Genomic DNA, 18974 nt, shown 5'->3' with positions numbered 1-18974 from the left:
CTGGTGAACGTTAACGTTTTGAACTGGATGGGATCATGATCTTGTGGTGTGGATCAACGTAGTAAGTGATTGCAATTCAACTTCGGAGGTTTAATCGGGGCGTGAATTCGTTCCTACTTAGAGTCTCAGAAACGACATTGGATGTCGTACGAGGCCAGATTTTCATGAACACCACTAACAGGAATAAAGCCACACAGCACTTAGGAACTGTCTTGACTTCGACCTTGAGCTTGAGCGACCCAAACCCCATATAGCTAAGTGGTGCAATGGCGAACTTGGATGTAGCTCCACGATAGACGAGCAAAGACATGTCCGTCGGAGGAGGTCCGAGGTGGTCTTATCTGATATAGGGAGTTGCATCTTGATGGTGACATTATTGTACCTCAGCGTCTCAGTAACGAATCTCCTAGCGGTTCAGAGTCTCATGGCACCGACATATGAACGACGTACGGAAGGGACTGACTTGTTCAAACTCATTGTAGATGTTGCTCCGTTGGAGACAAGGGAATGATTGTATTGTCAATACACTTGCACGCCCTCACCCAGAGGACAGGGGCTAACACCCACTGTGAGGGTACTCTACTCGATAAACAATTGGTGAGCATAGACGCCACAGTGGCACTGGCGTCTCGTCCTGGGACACGTGGTGGTCAAACGTTTGAAGAGTCATGGAAGACCTCAACAAAGACACATTGGAACAGGGTATATGTTGAAAGGAGATTGACGTAGGGCCATGGCAGTTATGTACATCGTTGTACACGAATGGGGAGGGACAACATGATACGCCACAATGATGGGGATCGACCAACCGCAATTTTCCATCTACACGCCATATTCCAGACACGAGAACAACAGACCAAGACCACACCAGATGCACGTTCTCAGGGCAAAACGAAACACAGAGAAGGATGGATAGAGATGCAAGACGAAAACGCACCTGGCGCAGTGTATGACCACACGTAAAAGTATCATCAATCCTCACGAGTCGGTCCGAACGAGCGTACATTGGTCATTCGACACCATAGCTCATCGATAGGTGGGCGCGAAGGCGATAGCCTGCGAGCCTGGGGGGTTTAGGACGAGAGACACGGCCGTATTTGAAGGGGTTTGAGGTGGGAGAATCCGGGTCCGAACGCAGGATAAGAATGGGGGATTGGGCCGGGGTGAGAAGAGTGGAAGTGACAGCCTGCAGGCATCGATAGAACAGCAGAGTCGCCAGCTGAACAGGAAGAGCACGGACCACACTATCCGGGTACGCACGGTGTCGAATTGGGACAAGTGTTTCCGTTTGGGATGACGCGAATGGCGAGCGTTTGGAGAGGAGGCGTTGTGTCGTTGTCGTCAAGACCACTTTGCATCGATGCCGTTCAGTCGAGATGTCGACAGTAGAGGCAACAACGAAGAGCTGGAGGTGAGTCGCTGTAGCTGGCGGAGACGGAGTGTGGTCGAAAATGATGGGCGTAGGAAGAGGTGCATGCGCGGGGAAGCCGGCCGGTGCCACGAGAGCGAGCCCTTTCACTTGCGAAGGTCGTCGCGGCCTGGCTCTTGTCAAAGCACTCTTCGTCGACCACTCCCTCGTCCTCTTCCCCGTCTCTCCCGCTGGCTTTTCTCGCTGTTGTCTCACTCTCGCATTCTCACTTTCTGGCTCTTACTGTCGCTGGGCGGATAATGGCTTCAGCGACGCTGTGCTGGTAGGTGGTGTGTATTGTCTCTGCGCTGGGGCGACGGCTGGATATGCATGGCTGCGCCTGTCTTGAAAAGCGGCGCGAGAGACGCTATTGTCTGGGGCGTGTGGTCTGTGGGTGTGCTCATTGTGTGTGACGACGTGCTCGGCTACACTGCTCGGACAAAGGGACTGGGTCTGGGTCTTGGCTTGGGCTTACGTGATTTCTTTGGCTGGTGCTCACGTGCTGCGCGTTGACTGAGGGTCTGTGCGTGGGAACTTTGCGGTGCAGGCTGGGTGTGACAGGACGCGGGACTTGGCACCGGCCGCGTCCGCCCCTTGCGTGCTCCGCTTGCTTTGCTCCTCCACCACATCCAACTCCCCCTTTCCACCTCTCCACGTCCCCCGCCACACTTCCCAAGAATTAAAGCCGCGTTCGTCAGCAGCATCTCCTCTCGCTCTCTCGCGTCCACTCTCTAAGCTCTCGTCTCCTCTCGCGTCACCTTTCCACCAGCGCTTTTGCCCATCCTGGCGTCATCTCTCGTCTCGACGCGCTCTCCCTTCTCGCACGGCCCTCCCCCACGCCGTGCGCAGGACGAGGACTTCATCAATCGCTCTCTCCTAGACTCTCTCGACGCCCAGGCAGACGCCGAGCCGCTTTCCTCAGACTCTGAAGCAAATTCCTCCAACTTCCTTTCGCCGCTCTCCACGTCTTCAATTCGCCATCTCCCCTTCCAGCACGCTCCCCATCGTCCAGACTCTCCTCCGCAGCATCACGTCCAAGACAACAACTTCAATTCGATGTACAATAACATGCATTCCATTTCCGACTTCGCTTCTCCCACCGAATACGACCTACAGAAGCAGGCCCAACTCGGCGACTATTCTTCTTCGGCCCCATTCAGGTCGCCCCCATTCAACGCATATCCCAACAATCGCTCTCGTCAGCCTTCCATACCTGCTCCCGGCCCACATACCTTCCGCGACACCTCCAATTTATCTCACCATTACCCTGTAGATCTTTACTCCACTGCGCCTCCACCACCCTCTCAACTGCCCCATCAGAACCAACCCAACTCTTTCGATGTCATTCATCAGCCTCGGGGTGGCTACGACTTTCCTCCGGGCGCACTTTCTCCTCCATCAGGCTTTGCTGCTGGTCACAATAAGCCCGTTTTCAACGTCGATCCATTCGGCACCTCTGGTCTCCAGACCGTCAAACCGAATGGAATTATGCCCGCTCCTGGCTCCCAGCAGCAACAGCAGGTCCAGGGTCCCCAGACGCAGCCACCGCTCAACGGCTTCCATCCAAATCCGCAGGCGCCCTACATGAACGGCATTCAGCATCAGCAGCCTCAGCAGCAGCAGCAACAGCCCATGCAATCTCAGACGCCATATGGTCCTCATCTTCCTGCTACGAATCCATCGGCACCTGCGCCCACTCAGAGTAACGCCACGCACGCTAATGGCGCGACCCAGGCGGCCGCGCAAGAGGAGATTTCCACCATTTTTGTCGTTGGTTTCCCCGAGGACATGCAGGTATGACTCGTCATACTCTCCTGGGAAATGTTTACTGTTTTAGGCTAACGTCGTCATCATCTGCCATAATAGGAACGCGAATTTCAGAACATGTTCACTTTTTCTGCAGGTTTCGAGGCGGCGACTTTGAAGATTCCCAACAAGGAGCTCACGGCCTATGGCTCAGGAGCATCGGGCCCCGGAGTCGGCAGCGTTCGTCCCAGTGGTCCTCTCGGGTATCCTCACGTACACGGAGGGCCGAACGACCCGTACAACCTCGTTACGATCAACCAGGGCGGTGTTGTTGTCGACGGCGGGAGGGACGGCACGACCTCTTCCTGGCCACCAGCCGATGACCAACCATTCGCATCCTTCACGGCCAACGCTTCCGCCGGGGGCGCAAACGCCAATCTGTCCACCCGGAAGCAAATTATCGGCTTCGCTAAATTCCGGACGCGAGCCGAAGCCCTGGAAGCTCGAGATACCCTCCAGGGACGCCGAGTCGACATCGAGAAGGGTGCCGTCCTGAAGGCCGAGATGGCGAAGAAGAACTTGCACACCAAGCGTGGGATCGGCCCTCTCCCTCCTCAGCTTTCCAACATCATGGGCTCAGGTGGCGGCACGGTTCCGCCTGAGGCTCTCAGCGGTCTGCCGGGCATTCATGGGTTGCACGGCGGAGGGCCCATGCCAGGTGGTGAACCACTCGCAGCTAGGGAGCGAGAGCTAGGTACTCTAGGTGCAATGGGCTTCACGGGACTGAACGGGCGTCGAGACACTCGAGTGGAGAACCGGGAGGACGATAACGATATGCGCAAAACTAATGCGCTTGGAATGTCTGGAACTCGCGGTGCGCGCGAGAGGGCGGAGGAGGAGGAGCGTAAACGGAAGGAAACTAGTGAGGCGGATCGAACAGCTCGTCTTCGCTCCAACAACCCCATGTCGGCCTTCGACGCTTTCCATTCCGTTCCCTCTTCCCAGCAACCCGTCGGAAACTCTCTTTTGGCCGCCACTGCTGGCGAGAACCCATCCATGCCTGGTGGCCCCGGTGGTATCAACGGCTTCGCGACACGAGGAAGCGTTCCCAATCCTTGGAGCATGGCCGTGAGTCGCGAAAACGGTCTACCCGGGTTCCGCAAGATGTCTGCCCCCGCCCCGAGCGGTTTGCCCGCGCGTCCACTGTCCCCGGGCAAAGATCAGCAATCCCCTCCTCCGAACAAGGACGTTTCGATCTTCCCGTCGGTAGACGCGTTTTCTCCGAACTCTTCGACTGGTCCTCTTCCGCATCCTTCGCTCCCCACTCGGCCGCGACAGATCTCTCCCGTTCGGGAAGGGGAAGGGTCTGGGTCAATGCCCACTTCTAGTGCTTCAAGCGTGGCCGATTCGCTACTTGGCGGTAGTGAAGAGTCGATGCCTGACGCGCTTGCCTCGTTGGCCATCAGCACCGAGAGGAATATCGCTGATGGGTTCGGGTCGACGTCGCCACCCCTGGGTAGCCCCGATTCCGGAGCGAGTTCAGCACGAAGTGGCGCGGTCGACCAAAACCCACCCGTCAGTATTCACGTTTTAAAGTGTTTTACCCGGTCCAATCTGACGAGTTTCAAAGATCAACACCCTATATGTCGGGAATCTTCCTAGTTCACCCCCGCCGCCGGGTCAGCCGCCCAATCAATTAGAGGAAAGCCTTCGTGAGCTTTTTCAGCGTAGACCCGGCTTCCGCAAGCTCTGCTTCCGCCAGAAGAGCAACGGGCCTATGTGTTTCGTCGAGGTACGCATGCCCTCCTCGATTTTTGCTCGACCTATCTAATGACGTTGATTTACAGTTCGCGGACGTTTCCTACGCGACCAGGGCTCTGAATGATCTTTACGGAGCGACACTAAACGGGCTCGTTAAAGGCGGAGGTATCCGTCTGTCGTATTCGAAGAACCCGTTAGGTGTGCGCACCCCGACTAATGCGTCTAACGGGACCAACACCCCCGCTACTGACGGCTCTGTTCCGATAAAGTCGTTGGCTGAGTTGGATACGTCCGTTCGTTCTCGGCGAGATGGCTCGGGGATGGTCTCGCCGACGTCTTCATATCAGTTCAGCATGTCTCCACCACCTCCGCGTTTCGTCTCCCCGCCTCCGGTCAATGCTTCTTTCGGTCCTGGAGCGTTCCCTCGCTCCATGGGTGCCCAGAGCTTCGGCATGGCCTCACCCACGGGCAGCATGTCCCCTTCGTCTTCTACCCCTACTTTTTCACCGTTTGGCATCTCTCCATCTCCGCAACTCAACCCCATTGGCAATAACCATCTCACCACTATACCCGAGCAGTCGAACACTTTCAATAACCATAACCACGCAAGCAGTTACATTTCTGATCCCGAGCAGCATTCCTCCGCAAACGCCATGTCGGCCCTCTCGCACGATAGCTCATAGACGTCGAAGGCCGGCATGAGCGTCTTATCTATGACCCATCCCTTGCATGTATCAGTGTCTTGAACCGGTTTTGTCTATATGAATATTCACACTTTACAGTCTCTTCTCGATCCATCGCTTCTTTTGCATCACTTCGTATTTCATCACTTTATCCTGGGGATATTCCTGGGGCGGACATTTGTGTTTTTGGTATTCTTCGATGTCGCTATCTTCTTCTCCCTCATACACCCAAACATTTTTATAAGTCTGCCCAGTCTCGTTCATCCTCATCTCTTCCACTCCACGTTGCTCTTCAATTGCTTCCAATATTTGCCGTCGTATTTTATATCTCATTCTCTTCTGGTCTCGTAGTGGCACTATACTCGGAGTTGAAATCATCATAATTCTCCCACGTCTATCGCCTTGGTGGTTACCCTGTTTATATCTCACCTCCCTCTTGCCTCGCTCACACTAGTGCTGTCCATCCTCCCGACCCTTATACGTTACCTTACGCCCACTTATGTCATTTTGCGCTCTGCTTTTGGTTATCCAACGCTTATTGTCCCTGACTCTGATATCGACCCGTTCACGCCTCTCATTCAATCCGCATACCTCGCATGTCCATATGATGCTTGCTGTTTTGACGTCCTTGTTGTCTGTTGTGTTTATTCCCTTTCTCACGCACCCATCTTCCAACGAACTCATCTCCGACACACAAACGACAACCTCGTGACGTCTCCCTGCAGCACACATCTCCTCAATATCGCCTCACCTCCCTGGCCGCCATACTTATTTTTTGTTTTTTGTTTTCCCCTCGACCAACCGACCGTTCTCGTAATCAGGTTCGCGGTTGCTCCCAAATTGACTGTTCACCGAATACAATACAATACAAATGCCGACGTGACAGCATGTCCCTTCTTTTCCTTTCTTTTGAATCCCCCCTTTTTTATCGAGTTGCTCAATTCCTCGTTCAATTGCCCTCCATCATATCATCCAAAGTTTTCGAATTCGCTTCGTCGTTCGTCCCTTCCTCTGAATCCGTTGTCCTCCTTTGACCCCTCCGCAAGCTTCCGCACAAGTTCTAGTTCTAAACTATATATGATGTATACTACCATCGACGAGAGACCGAGACCGAATACATGCTTGCATGACGATGACGATGACGATGACGTGTGATGTCCGCTTGGTTTGGAGCCCCTGCGTGTGCGCTTTGACGTGGATTTGAACGACAACCGTGACTGGCAGAAGGACAAGTTGAAGAACGAGAAGAGTGCGGAGGTAAGTTCGGTGTGGTGTCCTTCGACGTTTTCTTTCCTTTAACATGCTTCTGCTCACCTAGCTACGTCCAACACTTGACACAAATTATCATCCTCTTGTCAAGCCCGCCTAGCTCAATCGGTAGAGCGTCAGACTCTTACGGTCTCCCTGGCGGGTTGATTGTCAGTTACGCAATCTGAAGGCTGTGGGTTCGACCCCCACGGTGGGCTAGTCTTAATGGTGTGTCATTTTGTTTTCCCCCTGATCCTAACTGGAGGAAAGCAAGAAAATTTTATTCAGGAGGACTGGCTGAAATTACACCCGAAATGACACCGGTTCATTTTTTTATCCGTCCTCCGCTGGAAGGATCACCATACGGTCAGGCCAGCCAACCCAACTGATGGTTTGTCTGACGATCCACAAAATGTGGAGGATGGGGGGACGAGAGCAACGCTATGGTCCACGGCCAAAGGCCCTGGCGTTTAGAACTTCGCCGGGAGATGCCGAAACCATTCTACGCCACAATTGTTTCACCGCATTGGTGGCGCTGGTTGGCATGCATATGCAGCATTAAATTCGGACAAATCATGATAGAAACAGCAGTTAAAAAAATACTGTCCGAGTCTCTGGGAACATACACTTTGAGGCTCTCGTCAGAGAACACCGTCAGTGAAAGGAAAGCGAGCTCTCCTCCGATTGCTGACTAAGCAAATTCCGCTTTGATGTGGATGGCGGACTGGGTCTGGTTGTTTCCTTGTCCTGTTCAGTGAGCAGGACAGTCAAATATGCGCGCGCCTTGTTCTTCGTCCTTACCTTTTCTCCGGTCGCTGACCGGAGTGAACCATCGCCTCGACCAGATCACTCTGCTTTTCGAGGTATAAAAGCGCTATGGGAGATCAACATGTTTTCATCATCGCTTCTTTTGCAGCTCGTCCTTCCTTGGCAGGCATTACTACATGATACATCTAGGCTTAGCTCCCCACATTTACAGGACTATGTACAATGTCTCGTCTCATTCGAAAAATCGGCGGGACCCCCGTGCAGGCCATTGGCTTTGGCGCCATGGGTCTGTCGGTGGGCTATGGCCAGACGGGTTCTACAGAGGAGCGTTTGAAGGTTCATCGTGGTTTCTTCTCAGGCTCGTCCCACAGGTCGCATTGATGCTAATCTTTTGGAATTAATTTATACAGTTTTTGGATGAGGTTTATGCTCACGGCAGTACGTTCTGGGATACCGCTGACGCGTACCAAGACAATGTTTGTGTTCTGTCCAGCGTTTCAGGACCCACCACAGGCTAATATGTTATGTGATACGCAGGAGGAATTGATTGGAAAATGGTTTGCGAGGACTGGAAAGCGCAAAGATATCTTCCTCGCTACTAAGTTCGGTCTCGCCGATCCGTTGCGGTTCCCCAACGCCGACCCAGCCTACGTCAAGACTGCTATCAAAAATTCACTGAAGAAACTCCAGACCGACTATATCGATCTATATTACCTCCACCGGTGGGTCTCTTCCCTTCTTTACTCCCTCTCGGACAACGCATTATTGACAAAAGTGTTCCCTGCACCACAGAGGAGATCCCCAAGTGCCCATCGAGAAGACAATCGCCGCCATGGCCGAACTCGTCAAAAAGGGCAAAGTGAAGCACATCGGCGTCTCTGAGATATCCGCGTCTGCGCTCCGACGTGCGCACGCAGTGCATCCCATCGCCGCGCTCCAGGTCGAGTATTCGTCCGTCATGCTCGATATCGAGTTCGAGAAGCTCGCGCTGCTCCGGACTGCGAGGGAGCTCGGGATCGCGGTCGTTGCGTACTCGCCGCTCGGTCGTGGTCTGCTCACTGGCAGCTTTAGGAACGCGGGGGATGTGCCTGATGGTGAGTATGAGTATTACAGCGCGACTCATCTTCTTTCATTTTTTTTTTGGTTGAGCAAGCAGAGCTGATATCAGTTATGCATGAATAGGTCATTATGCAAAGTATATACCGCGCTTCAACCCCGACAACTTCCCGAAGATCGTCAGGCTCGCTGACGATTTCAAAGCTGTTGGTGCTAAGCACGGTGCTACAGCCGGTCAAGCCGTCCTCGCCTGGCTACTTGCACAGGGCGACAACGTCTTCGTTATTCCTGGTACCAAGAAGGTCATGGTATGTGTATGCCTCCGTATTCTATCTCATTCTCTATCACGTATTCCTGCTCTTATTTATCACAGTATCTCGAGGAGAACTTGGGCGCAAATGACGTGACTTTGACGGAGGAGGAGGTCACTGAGCTCAGGACGTTGGCGGAAACTATTCATAAAGAGGCTCCGGGTGAGAGGTATCCTGGTGATTTCAACAACCTTTCCTTCATCGATACGCCTGCGCTCTGAGCGTATGTGGACTATGGAGGTGCAGTATTACATGGATCTGTGAAAAGTGCAGCTGTCTTCGAGATCGATTATTCACCGAGAAATATTTGCTCATCTACTCTAGATGGCTTGACACAGATGAACCGAGTGTCTCCTCTTCAAATCCTGATTATCATACTGGCTTGACGTACGCCAGTGTTCTGTTCTCGAGGAGTCTGCTTTGGTGAAATTCAGAGAAGCCTTGCAATTGAGGTGTGGCGTAGCTAGCCCTTGGGTAGTTGTAGAAGCGCCACTACGCCACACCAACCTCATTGTAGCCTGGCTTCGGGCGGAACGTAGATCCTTACGTTCCCGTTCTATTCTCCAAGTGTAGCTCCACTAGTTCTCCGTTTCTAACTGTGCTTATCACTCTGCTCTTACTCCTAGTAGTCCCGCTTTGAAAGGTCGTGTACCGCTGCAATCACTTCTAATGACTCGACCTTACTATCGCTCGGCAGACTCTGAAGCTGCGGACTAGTACTAGTGGGTTGAACTCAGTCATTGACCAGCTTCATTTCTTTATAGGGTGCATTTGTAGGGTTCTATTGGACCCTTGACGTCTACTACAACATTGCACGTAGCTTTGCGTACAAACGCTCGGGACTTGCTAGTGTCCGACTTCTAGCTCTTCTGTACGGTCTACAAACCGTAGAAGCCCCTCGTTCCATGCTGCGCTTTAGATCCTTACGCTGAGGCGTTGACACCCTTCAACTCCGTTCACAAGGTGCACTAGCAAAGTTTGATAGTGCACTACATCTCGGGGCTAGAGTCATTACTTATCGTGCTTCGATCATTACAGCCGGAGGCCGCGTAACTGTAATGGCCACCTACAAGGTTTTGTAGTGGGGCTTCGAATCACTACTGAGCGCCACTTTACTTTCATTACCGTTGGATCGGATGAGGACCTTTCAAGTCACCTCACAAAGTCGACACCTACGACTCAGCCGGCAGTACACGTCGTACACGGCGCCGCTGTGATGACTCCCAAAGAATTCGATTGTTTGATCATGGTGGAGAAACCATTTTGAGAAGCGCCTACCATTTATCTGGTATAAAAAGACATCTAACCTCCCCAATATCATCCAGCACCACAGCGACTCATATCTTCTCTTTCAATCCACCTTTAACCTACCAACTAACGCTTCAAACACATTCTCAACATGTCCGTGGGCTTTGGAGACCTCCCCGCCACCACCTATGCGGACTGGTGCCGCTCCGACGAATACCACAACTCCTTCTTGATCCCTCGCGACGAAGCCGTCGAGGCCGCGATGAAGAACAGTGCCGCGTCTGGCTTGCTCGATATCGAGGTCAGCAGGTCCCATGGCAAGTTTTTGCACCTCCTCGCGAGGACGATCAATGCGAAACGCGTTCTGGAGGTCGGGACGCTCGGCGGGTTCGTCTCTTTCGCCCCTCTAGATACTCGCCGCACTATTCGAGCATGACTCTGAGACTGACGATGTGGCGGTCGTTGTATCCCAAATTACAGGTTTTCTGCGACTTGTTTCGCGAGAGCGGTGCCCGAAGACGGCCAAGTCGTCACTTGCGAGCTGGAGCCCAAGCACGCCAAGGTAGGATGTTTTCCACGACCTGCGCACCTCATCGAACAGGCATGATATACTGACCACATACCTTCGTTCACCTGCTATCTAGGTCGCTGAAGAGAACCTGAAACTCGCCGGCGTTGACTCCAAGGTCAAGATCTTAGTCGGACCCGCCAGAGACACCCTTCCGGCTCTGCAGCCCGACGAGCCCTTCGACATGGCGTTCATCGACGCCGACAAGGTCAACAACGTCTACTACTTCATCGAGGCGAAGCGAATGGTCAGGAAGGGAGGCATCATCGTTAGTAATTCCTCTTCCTTCATCATCATCGAGCCAACATCACAAGAGACTTGTCGTGCTGATTAGTCGATTGCCTTTGATGTCGATGCATGTTTCGTGTCGGTCTTACATAGATCGTCGACAATGTCGTTCGTAACGGCACCGTCAGTATCCCAACGAACGTGGAGGAACCAAACTTGGGAGTCAGGAAGTTGCTCGCGTATTTGAAGGAGGACAAGGAGGTGGAGGCGACGACGGTGGGGACGGCGGGTCAAAAAGGGTACGACGGTTTCCTATATGCTCTGAAGCTCTGAGTGAGCAGAGAAGCACGGGTAACGTACGACAAGCGGCCCATATTCGGCTGAACATTGTATAAACGATTTGTCAATGTATACGCACCAGTTCAATACACATGTCTGAGACTTTGGCATCCTTTGCCTTGGAGGCACAAGACGATCACTGAGCTTTCGTTCCGTACGTCTGATGAAAATCTTGCGGGAGGCCCAGCAATAATGAATGGGACGCTCTGCGCCACATTACGGCTCGTCGCCTCGAAGCAGTAAATGTGAACTGATTGGTTCCCATGGAGGTCCTCCATCTGACAAAGCTTCGAGCTCTAGAAACCTGAGCCGACGCAAAGTTCTCGTACACCTACAGCCACAAGAACAGCGTTCATGGATCAGGAGGAGCGATATGTAATCACGAGTGCCCTTGAGATTGATCGCAATGAGGTAACGAAATCCGTCTATAATGATCAATTGAATCGCCAAGATAAACCAGCCTGGAAGGCAGCCACCAAGAAGAGAGTGAGGTAGATAGCTTGGAAGCTTGTTATCCATGCTTTAGAGCGAGTTGGACTTTTTCATCCTGTCCGTGGACCCAGTTTATCATACATTGAAAGGGAATAGTCCGTTGGGAAGGCGTACAGGTGTATGGGTGTGAAAGGAAGGGAGTAGAGGTGTGAGCATGTGGGCGGGGGTACGAACTCGGCAGCGTAGGTTACGAATTATTCCAAAAACCGGAGAATGAAGTTGACGATAACAGAGACTGAAGGGACAACAAAATCAGCGTCAGCCACCTTTGATGCTCTGAAGTGACAAACAGACGTACCAAGCAGTGCAATACAGAGAAGCGTCTACAACAACTAGGGTTAACACGGATGCTTCTTTGTGAGACAGAAAGGCGACTCACAGGTCCAAGACGGTCATCGTACGGCCCTCTACCTCCTTTGCGGATGGAGTTGGCGCGCCAGTGGAACGTATACAGAGCGTAGACCATGATCATGACAGCTATATCGGGACGATGAGCATCGACGTGGGGTATATGATGGTTTCTGCAGATTCAGATATTGGACTACATGTCTAGAGAAACACTAACCGACAATCGAGAACAAAGCGGCGCTGATTTTCCCAACCTGAAAGGCCGTATATCAGCATGAAAGAACATGATGGAAATCAAGGTACGTGTCGGCCGGCCAGAGCCAAAGATATAAAGGACGTACTTTGTCACCAAAATTGAGAAGACCGACGGATAACCCGCCGAGAATGACGGTGAAGTGCAACCACGATAAGAAGGTGCGCTCGTTTGCAAATGATACCTTCGGCTCGACCCTGACGGGGAGTGCAATTCGTTTCTGAGCCGTGCGTTGGAGAAGAGGTTGGGTAGACATGTTGGGTGGGGAGGGAAAGGTCGGGTTTAGACGAAGGAGGAGGTGGTGGTGAGCGCAAAAGAAGGACGGTCAGGAGCTCTGAAAAACACTCTTTTCAATAAACGTTCGCGGTCGCCGCGGATCCTCCGAGCCATCCCTCGGGGTCCAGAGACCATCGAACGTGCGATCACGTGCAACTGAAAGGTCAATGCCATGGCCCATTGCCAATTTCTTCACGCTCCAGTATTCCGACTTACCATCCATCGTCCATCCACTGCATTCTATTAGTTGGTAGGTGGTACTCTTGATTTTGTTGTCGCACTATGTACTCAATATTTGCTCCATAACAGCTCGACTTTCTGCACTTTGTCTACAATGACCAGCACTCCAACAAAAGCAGAGACACCTGCGCCACAGCCGACCCCAGTCACTGCTGAGGAAGAAGGTACGAGGACGCTCGACCACATTATTCGCGTTGTTCTTATGCACAGCACTAGATGCTATCATTCACTCTCGTATTACCAACGACGAACGCACTCTGAAGCGTGTAATCAAAAAGTTCCACACCTATTCCTCCGTCGCACACACTCCCATTGTGCCTCTCGCGTCAACATCATCTATAACCATAGAAGATGCACGAGAAGCATTTCTTGTCGAGTTAGCATCGTTCAGCTTGCAGTTGAAGAAGGCGGTTATGGTCTGCGAGGCAGAGGCGAGGCAAGTGGACGTGTACCACCGAGAACGACAGCGAATAGGTGCGTCCGCGTGGCACAATCCGTTATGACTTTGGTCTTCACGTGTTTCATGATAGAGGATGAGAGAGGTTCTCTTGTTGGCCAAATCGAGCAGTTGAAGACGTCTCTTGAGCATGCTCAAATGGAACGAAGACAAAAGATAGAGTATGACCTGGTGGCGGAGAAGATCAACACATTACCTAGTCGACAGGAGCTCGGGCGGTGCGCACCCATCCAATAACTAATTCTCTCCGTACTCATTCACACCTTTTTCAGCTCAATACTTCTTCTCGAAAATGACATGGCTGCCATCCGTGCGGAACATGACACCCAGACGCGACTCATACATTCCCAAAAATCAGCCCTCATGTCCATCATTGGTGACCTAGGCTCCCTTCGCCTCATGGGCAAGGAAACCGACACGCCTCGAGAAACCTCCCCTGTCCTAGATCTTACACAAAGCGAGACGGACGTTGGCCTACCACCATCGCCAACACCCGCATCTACGTCTCTTGTGATCGATCCTTTCCTTGACAAGGAGGAAGGGGAAGAGAAGGAGGAGAAGGAGGAGGGCGAGGAGGATGATGACCAGCTTTCGTCGGACGATGTCCCGCTTAGTGCTCTGGATAATCCCGCCTTCAACAGGGCAAAATCCATTATTCTATCCCGGCACGGGTCTCCCGCAGTACAAGCACTTTTTAGAGCTCAATCTTCCGCATCTGTTCTTTCGAGTGGAAGGGTCCATGCGAAAGCCCTCGCGGACGACGATATTGAGATGGGTGAGCTCGCGGAGGAACCGGTGAAGGCGAAGCAGAAGAAGGTCAGGGAGGAGGAACTTGAAGAGGGAGAAGCCAGTGACGAGAGCAGCGCTCTGTCAGAGTTGCCCGATGATATCTGAGCTGAATGGTCGCACAAGTCCTGTTTTCAAACTTCTTGGTTCTCTTTTCTTTCATCGTTGTATACTGAAATCTCGGTGGGATGATTGCATTCTCTGATGACACATCGACGGCGGCCTGTAATTTAAGCTTTCTGATTGTATTCTACGTCGACGCTCATGAAATCTCGTGCACAGACAACATCTCCCTGGTACTGCTCTACAGCCAAAGCTCTGATCGCCCCCATTATCGTTCTCGCCTCCTCATCTACATCATCGTTCCCCGCATATCTCGCCGAAAAATGATTCAGAATCAGCCTCTTGGCACCCACCCTCCTCGCGAACGCCCCAGCCATCTGTGGCGTCGAATGTCCTCTGGATTTCGCCCTCTCCTCCACCGTCTCATACGTATCGTCCTGCTTCGTATTCGGGTCCAGACCAGGAAGGAACGCGTTCGTACATTCATGTATGAGGACGTCACAGTCTTGCGCTAAGCCTGCGATGGGCGACGGATCGTAAGTGTCGCCGAGAATGCCCAGTTTCCGACCAGGTCGTTTCGCAGGTCCCTCCAACACCGTCCCGTCAACCAGCTGAACGGTGTCCCCTCGCTGTAACCTACTAAGGATAGACCTCGGCGACTTCGTGCGCTCAATGTGCGGGATATACTTCTTGGGGTCCATCTTCCCCGGGACCGGAGCCTCATTCACTACGTACCCCACGCATGGCACGGAATGTAAGATAGGCGCAGCAGAGACGGAGACTTCGTCGTTCTTGAATATGTCGTGCCATGCGCCATCGGGAGATTGTGTGATATTACGGCCAGTGGGAAGCTCGCAAGCGTGAACAGGGAGAAGGGTGAAGTCGCCCTCTTGAGGATCGGTGGGGAAGCGAAGTTCGTGAACGACATAGGGGGATCCAAGGTTGGTATAGGTGTAGGTCAGGCCATTACGAATATAGGCTCGAGTACCGAGCGGGCCGTATATCTCGAGAGGCTATGCAATGATTAGGGATGGCTGAGTGGTGAACGAGTCAACGAACCTCTTGAGCTTGTAATGGAGTTTCGAGGCGAACGTCGTCTGTGTCGTCTACCATCCCGCCCGACCCATTTAAGCGACTGGCTAGCAAAGGCAAGATACCAAATATATGATCTCCTGAGAATTGTATCGAAAATCAGCCGATGAGCGCGAGGATGTGCAAGAGACTTGGCGAAAAGGACGGTACCATGAGTATGCGTGATGAATACCTTCTGAATCCTGCCCATCTTTACTTTGCTCCTCTGTATCTGATGCTGGGTTGCCTCTCCGCAGTCGAACAACCAGACATCTCCGCTTAATCGCAGAGCCAAAGCTGAGTGATTCCTGGTGGAAGAGGGCTGAGCGGACGCTGTTCCAAGGAAGGTGATGTTCACGCCTGTGAGCATTTTCTGGCGGAAGAAACGTCGGGGAGTGTACGATGGCGCTTGGTTTGCAAAGATGGTATACAAGTGAACGTTATGAGTCCTTATGTCGCGAGTGGAATGTGGAAACCATCGAGAAAGCATGGACTTTCCAGAGTCATCGTGAGTCGCGCACGCACAATTTGACCCCGGCGCTGGGTGGCGAAAAGTGATGCATTGACGGGCCACACCGAATGAGTGGCCCACTATCTCGCCACCTTACCACGTCGGCAGCGCTGAGCGGACGCTAGTGCTGCCGCAACTCTCCCACTACTTTCACTGCTCACTCGACTTAAAATCCTCGCTCCTCTTTACATCTATGGCAAAAGGTAAAAGTAACGCCAAAGCTACTGGCAGTAGCTTGGGGACAAGCCCTAAGCAACGACCAACACCGGCGAAACCACTAGTCGAGATCCCTGAGGACGAACAGTGGCGTCTGATTCAAGAAAGTGGTGTTCTGAACAAAGTATCTGACTTGCATCCTACCGGGGTCATCCCTCCAAAATCTCCTCCGGAAGTGGCTGTTGAAGAGGATGGTCCGCTTACACCCTTCGAGGAGGAGATGTTTCGAGCAGTTACCCTCATCATACCGTTTTCCTTCCTGCTACTTTTGATGAACATGTAGGTGAATGTCCTGTCCGGATGTGATATGCCTTACTGATACTTGTGCATAGAATGATCAACTTCCAGTATAAACAACAACCAGACTATTGGGTCATAGGTGGTAAGATGATGAGCGCAGTCCCGAGTACGTCGATCTGCATATTTCATGTTGGGCCACACTGACAAGTTCTTTCACCAGTCCTTTCTATATTCATCTTCTATAGTCCGTATTCCTCTCGTTCTCCCTCTGAAAATGGAGCTGATAGCACTCCTTAGCCACTCGTCATAAGGAGAATCGAGGTACCCAGGTCGTCTTATTCTTGCTCTCCTTGGCTTGTGGTGGACGTCTGATCTGGCAAGTGAACCGAGGCAACTGGACGATGAACATGGAACAGGTTGGCTCGTTTAGAAGCATTTCACAATCTGGTCTTGACTGAACGTGTTCTTGCCAGAGCCCACCACTCGCCACCATCTGGGTGTACACGATCGTCCAGCTTGAACTAGGCCCTGCGGTTCTGAGTTTGTTTATGGTCGGGATGTGGACCTATCTGAAGGGTTTGCGGATCACATTCAATTAGATTCTCTCGACTCGGAGATGTATTCACTGATCTGGACGAGGAAATTATATTTTATTGAAAACGACGGACCGAACATAACAATAAGTGCCAACACGTAGGAATAATATACAACGTAATGTCTCCTGACCAAGGAAAGTATAAAAACAATCAATAGTGCCACCATCACATTAGAGCGGCCTATGAAAGGCCAGATGCATGATGGAAGGAGGTCAGGAAGGTCGATAGTCTCTTTTCAGAGAGCTACACGAGAGTTTGAATATTCGCTCGATGATACGCTACAACACGGGTTGTGGGTTTGCACCCGGGTAGCACCTTATACGAGCGTGAACAATAGGGTAGGGGATGTCAGGGAATTCTGTGCTCAGTCATGTCTTTCCGAGATAATGATAACCATTGTCCGTGTGAGTAATAGTACAGTAAGATGGTCCGCCACAGAAAATAATGCAAGTGAGAGAGGATAAATGCGGAGCGACGGAGGAAGAGCTGGTAGTGGGATACGTGCTGAGTGCCTTGATCGAGAGGAGTATGTGGTCCACATAGTGACCGTGGTGGTATTATACGCCTGCACCTTCATCGAGTTCTGCAGCCAGGAGTTCGACCTTGCTCTGAGTGGATAGAAATATCAGACGTTCAGTCATACAAGGATCATACGGACACTTCGTTACTCACCCTCCATGTCGTATTCCGACCCTCCAAACCTGTTCTGAGCACTCTGATTTGCCACTTCGCTCTTCTGCTGAGCGTACGTTGTATAGCACCCTTATGCCTGTCCAAGCGCTCGATGAACGCCTTATAAACACGATCATCGCGAGCAAAATAGTAATACTAGATGTGCGTGAGTCATGAGCTGACACCTCTGAGGCGAGGCAGACACATACCGGTAATGCATCGTCATCAATCGTGTCGAGTGCGATTTGCCACACACCCATCATCAGTAAATCTGCTGTAGCATTCGCCACACTACAATTGCGTGAGAAGGGAAATAAACGTGGAGAACAACATAGTGCTTACTAGTCCTCCAGTGCGGCAATAGATTTAGCTTTGCCAAGTTCTTTAGTTGCAAACCTTCGCACAGCCTTCTGCGCGACAGATACCGGTTTTCCAGCTGTTCCAGACCGCAGTGCAAGCGAAACATCTGCCACTTGATTGACAACCCACTGGTCTCCTTCGCTCATGATAAGCGTCTGCATGAAAGAAGCTATCAAGTCACTCTGTTCGACGTATAGACCAAAGTCAATGGCTTGTTTGAGTGATATTCCTGCGGACAGCTATCAACAAGTGGTAAATGAAAGCGGGATAGGCAAAAGTTACTCACGAAGACTCTTCAGCAAATCCTTCGTCGCTTTTGTCTGGAAATCCTCATCTGACAGGTGGTTGACGAACCGAGAGAAAGCACCAAGGAGAACTATTGCTACCTCGTTGTGCGACTTGCCTATTCGCATTGCGTGTACGAGAGGAGGTACGCCTCCTGATGGGCGTACAAGCAGCTGAGGACGGAGATGAGTTGGACAGAAGAAGTGACTAGTTTCGGTAGGTGAAAATGACGTACATGAAATGCTCGGTCTCGTATCTCCATGAGATACATTATATCCTTCTTCTCGATAGCTTTGAGAACTTCAAAGTACTACGCACGACATAGGAGACAGTGCGTGAGTAGAGAAGCTTCGAGATACTGTGGCTCGACGTACCTCAGGTTCCTTCCACTCTTTCCGGACAGTCTTAGTCGACCCCTTACGACTCATTGCCTGCTTAATGGAGGAAAGAGTAGGTGATGATGGACTCTTTATTGGAGATGCATCGACAATGGAACTTGAAAGTGCATCTTCAAGTAAGTGAGGACTTGGTGGTATAGGACTTTGTTGTGACTGTTTCAATAGTGACTTCGGAGCAATGCTATCGGCTTCGCGCTGCAGAAATCCTTGAACTCGTGTCGGCATGAGAAGTCATGAGTAAGGTAAGGACATACTGGTGGATGGTAAGTTTGCTGGAAGACAAAACTCTGGAGGTATCCGGTGCTTTATTATTGGGCTAGGCCGCCAAGGGTGGTCGTCCTTGTCG

The 18974-nt window shown here is 51.8% G+C and overlaps 8 protein-coding genes and 1 non-coding gene across 9 annotated transcripts; 6 read left to right on the top strand and 3 right to left on the bottom strand.

The window, feature by feature from the left end:
* Positions 1–1451: 1451 nt before the first annotated feature.
* STEHIDRAFT_167602 (uncharacterized protein) lies at positions 1452–6633 on the top strand (the record flags this gene model as incomplete). Its single annotated transcript, XM_007302867.1, has 5 exons — positions 1452–1698; positions 2145–3202; positions 3275–4729; positions 4785–4946; positions 5002–6633. 5 exons carry the CDS (start codon positions 1452–1454, stop codon positions 5596–5598), a joined length of 3519 nt encoding a protein of 1172 aa, XP_007302929.1. The 3' UTR covers positions 5599–6633.
* A 324-nt stretch (positions 6634–6957) lies between these two features.
* Positions 6958–7064, top strand: STEHIDRAFT_t123. The gene has a single exon. It is a non-coding gene; the product is annotated as a tRNA-Lys (tRNA).
* Positions 7065–7719: 655 nt separating this feature from the next.
* STEHIDRAFT_95360 (Aldo/keto reductase) lies at positions 7720–9277 on the top strand. The gene is made up of 6 exons (XM_007302866.1): positions 7720–7950; positions 8025–8090; positions 8152–8336; positions 8407–8708; positions 8797–8978; positions 9044–9277. The coding sequence occupies exons 1-6, from the start codon at positions 7837–7839 to the stop codon at positions 9200–9202; spliced, it is 1008 nt and encodes a 335-aa protein (XP_007302928.1). The 5' UTR covers positions 7720–7836; the 3' UTR covers positions 9203–9277.
* A 1103-nt stretch (positions 9278–10380) lies between these two features.
* STEHIDRAFT_95356 (O-methyltransferase family 3 protein) lies at positions 10381–11406 on the top strand (the record flags this gene model as incomplete). The annotated part of the gene is made up of 4 exons (XM_007302865.1): positions 10381–10616; positions 10710–10791; positions 10874–11065; positions 11179–11406. 4 exons carry the CDS (start codon positions 10381–10383, stop codon positions 11356–11358), a joined length of 690 nt encoding a protein of 229 aa, XP_007302927.1. The 3' UTR covers positions 11359–11406.
* A 456-nt stretch (positions 11407–11862) lies between these two features.
* STEHIDRAFT_95354 (uncharacterized protein) lies at positions 11863–12762 on the bottom strand. The gene is made up of 5 exons (XM_007302864.1): positions 12546–12762; positions 12422–12458; positions 12236–12333; positions 12155–12179; positions 11863–12091 (listed from the first exon to the last, which is right to left on the bottom strand). Exons 1-5 carry the CDS (start codon positions 12711–12713, stop codon positions 12051–12053), a joined length of 369 nt encoding a protein of 122 aa, XP_007302926.1. The 5' UTR covers positions 12714–12762; the 3' UTR covers positions 11863–12050.
* A 305-nt stretch (positions 12763–13067) lies between these two features.
* STEHIDRAFT_130228 (uncharacterized protein) lies at positions 13068–14324 on the top strand (the record flags this gene model as incomplete). The annotated part of the gene is made up of 4 exons (XM_007302863.1): positions 13068–13137; positions 13190–13447; positions 13504–13648; positions 13703–14324. The coding sequence occupies 4 exons, from the start codon at positions 13068–13070 to the stop codon at positions 14322–14324; spliced, it is 1095 nt and encodes a 364-aa protein (XP_007302925.1).
* Positions 14325–14446: 122 nt separating this feature from the next.
* STEHIDRAFT_155637 (Metallo-hydrolase/oxidoreductase) lies at positions 14447–15720 on the bottom strand (the record flags this gene model as incomplete). Its single annotated transcript, XM_007302862.1, has 3 exons — positions 14447–15292; positions 15339–15451; positions 15522–15720. 3 exons carry the CDS (start codon positions 15718–15720, stop codon positions 14447–14449), a joined length of 1158 nt encoding a protein of 385 aa, XP_007302924.1.
* Positions 15721–16007: 287 nt separating this feature from the next.
* On the top strand, positions 16008–16916 carry STEHIDRAFT_138652 (uncharacterized protein; the record flags this gene model as incomplete). The annotated part of the gene is made up of 5 exons (XM_007302861.1): positions 16008–16356; positions 16410–16483; positions 16538–16561; positions 16615–16733; positions 16791–16916. Exons 1-5 carry the CDS (start codon positions 16055–16057, stop codon positions 16914–16916), a joined length of 645 nt encoding a protein of 214 aa, XP_007302923.1. The 5' UTR covers positions 16008–16054.
* Positions 16917–17470: 554 nt separating this feature from the next.
* STEHIDRAFT_110059 (uncharacterized protein) lies at positions 17471–18853 on the bottom strand (the record flags this gene model as incomplete). The annotated part of the gene is made up of 7 exons (XM_007302860.1): positions 17471–17521; positions 17586–17741; positions 17795–17876; positions 17928–18174; positions 18232–18403; positions 18466–18540; positions 18605–18853. The coding sequence occupies 7 exons, from the start codon at positions 18851–18853 to the stop codon at positions 17471–17473; spliced, it is 1032 nt and encodes a 343-aa protein (XP_007302922.1).
* Between the last annotated feature and the right edge of the window lie 121 nt (positions 18854–18974).

The sequence above is a fragment of the Stereum hirsutum genome (assembly GCF_000264905.1).
Source record: "Stereum hirsutum FP-91666 SS1 unplaced genomic scaffold STEHIscaffold_5, whole genome shotgun sequence".
NCBI lineage: Eukaryota > Fungi > Basidiomycota > Agaricomycetes > Russulales > Stereaceae > Stereum > Stereum hirsutum.
The sequence above is the reverse complement of the archived record's forward strand: the minus strand, read 5'-3'. Positions and strand labels throughout refer to the sequence as shown.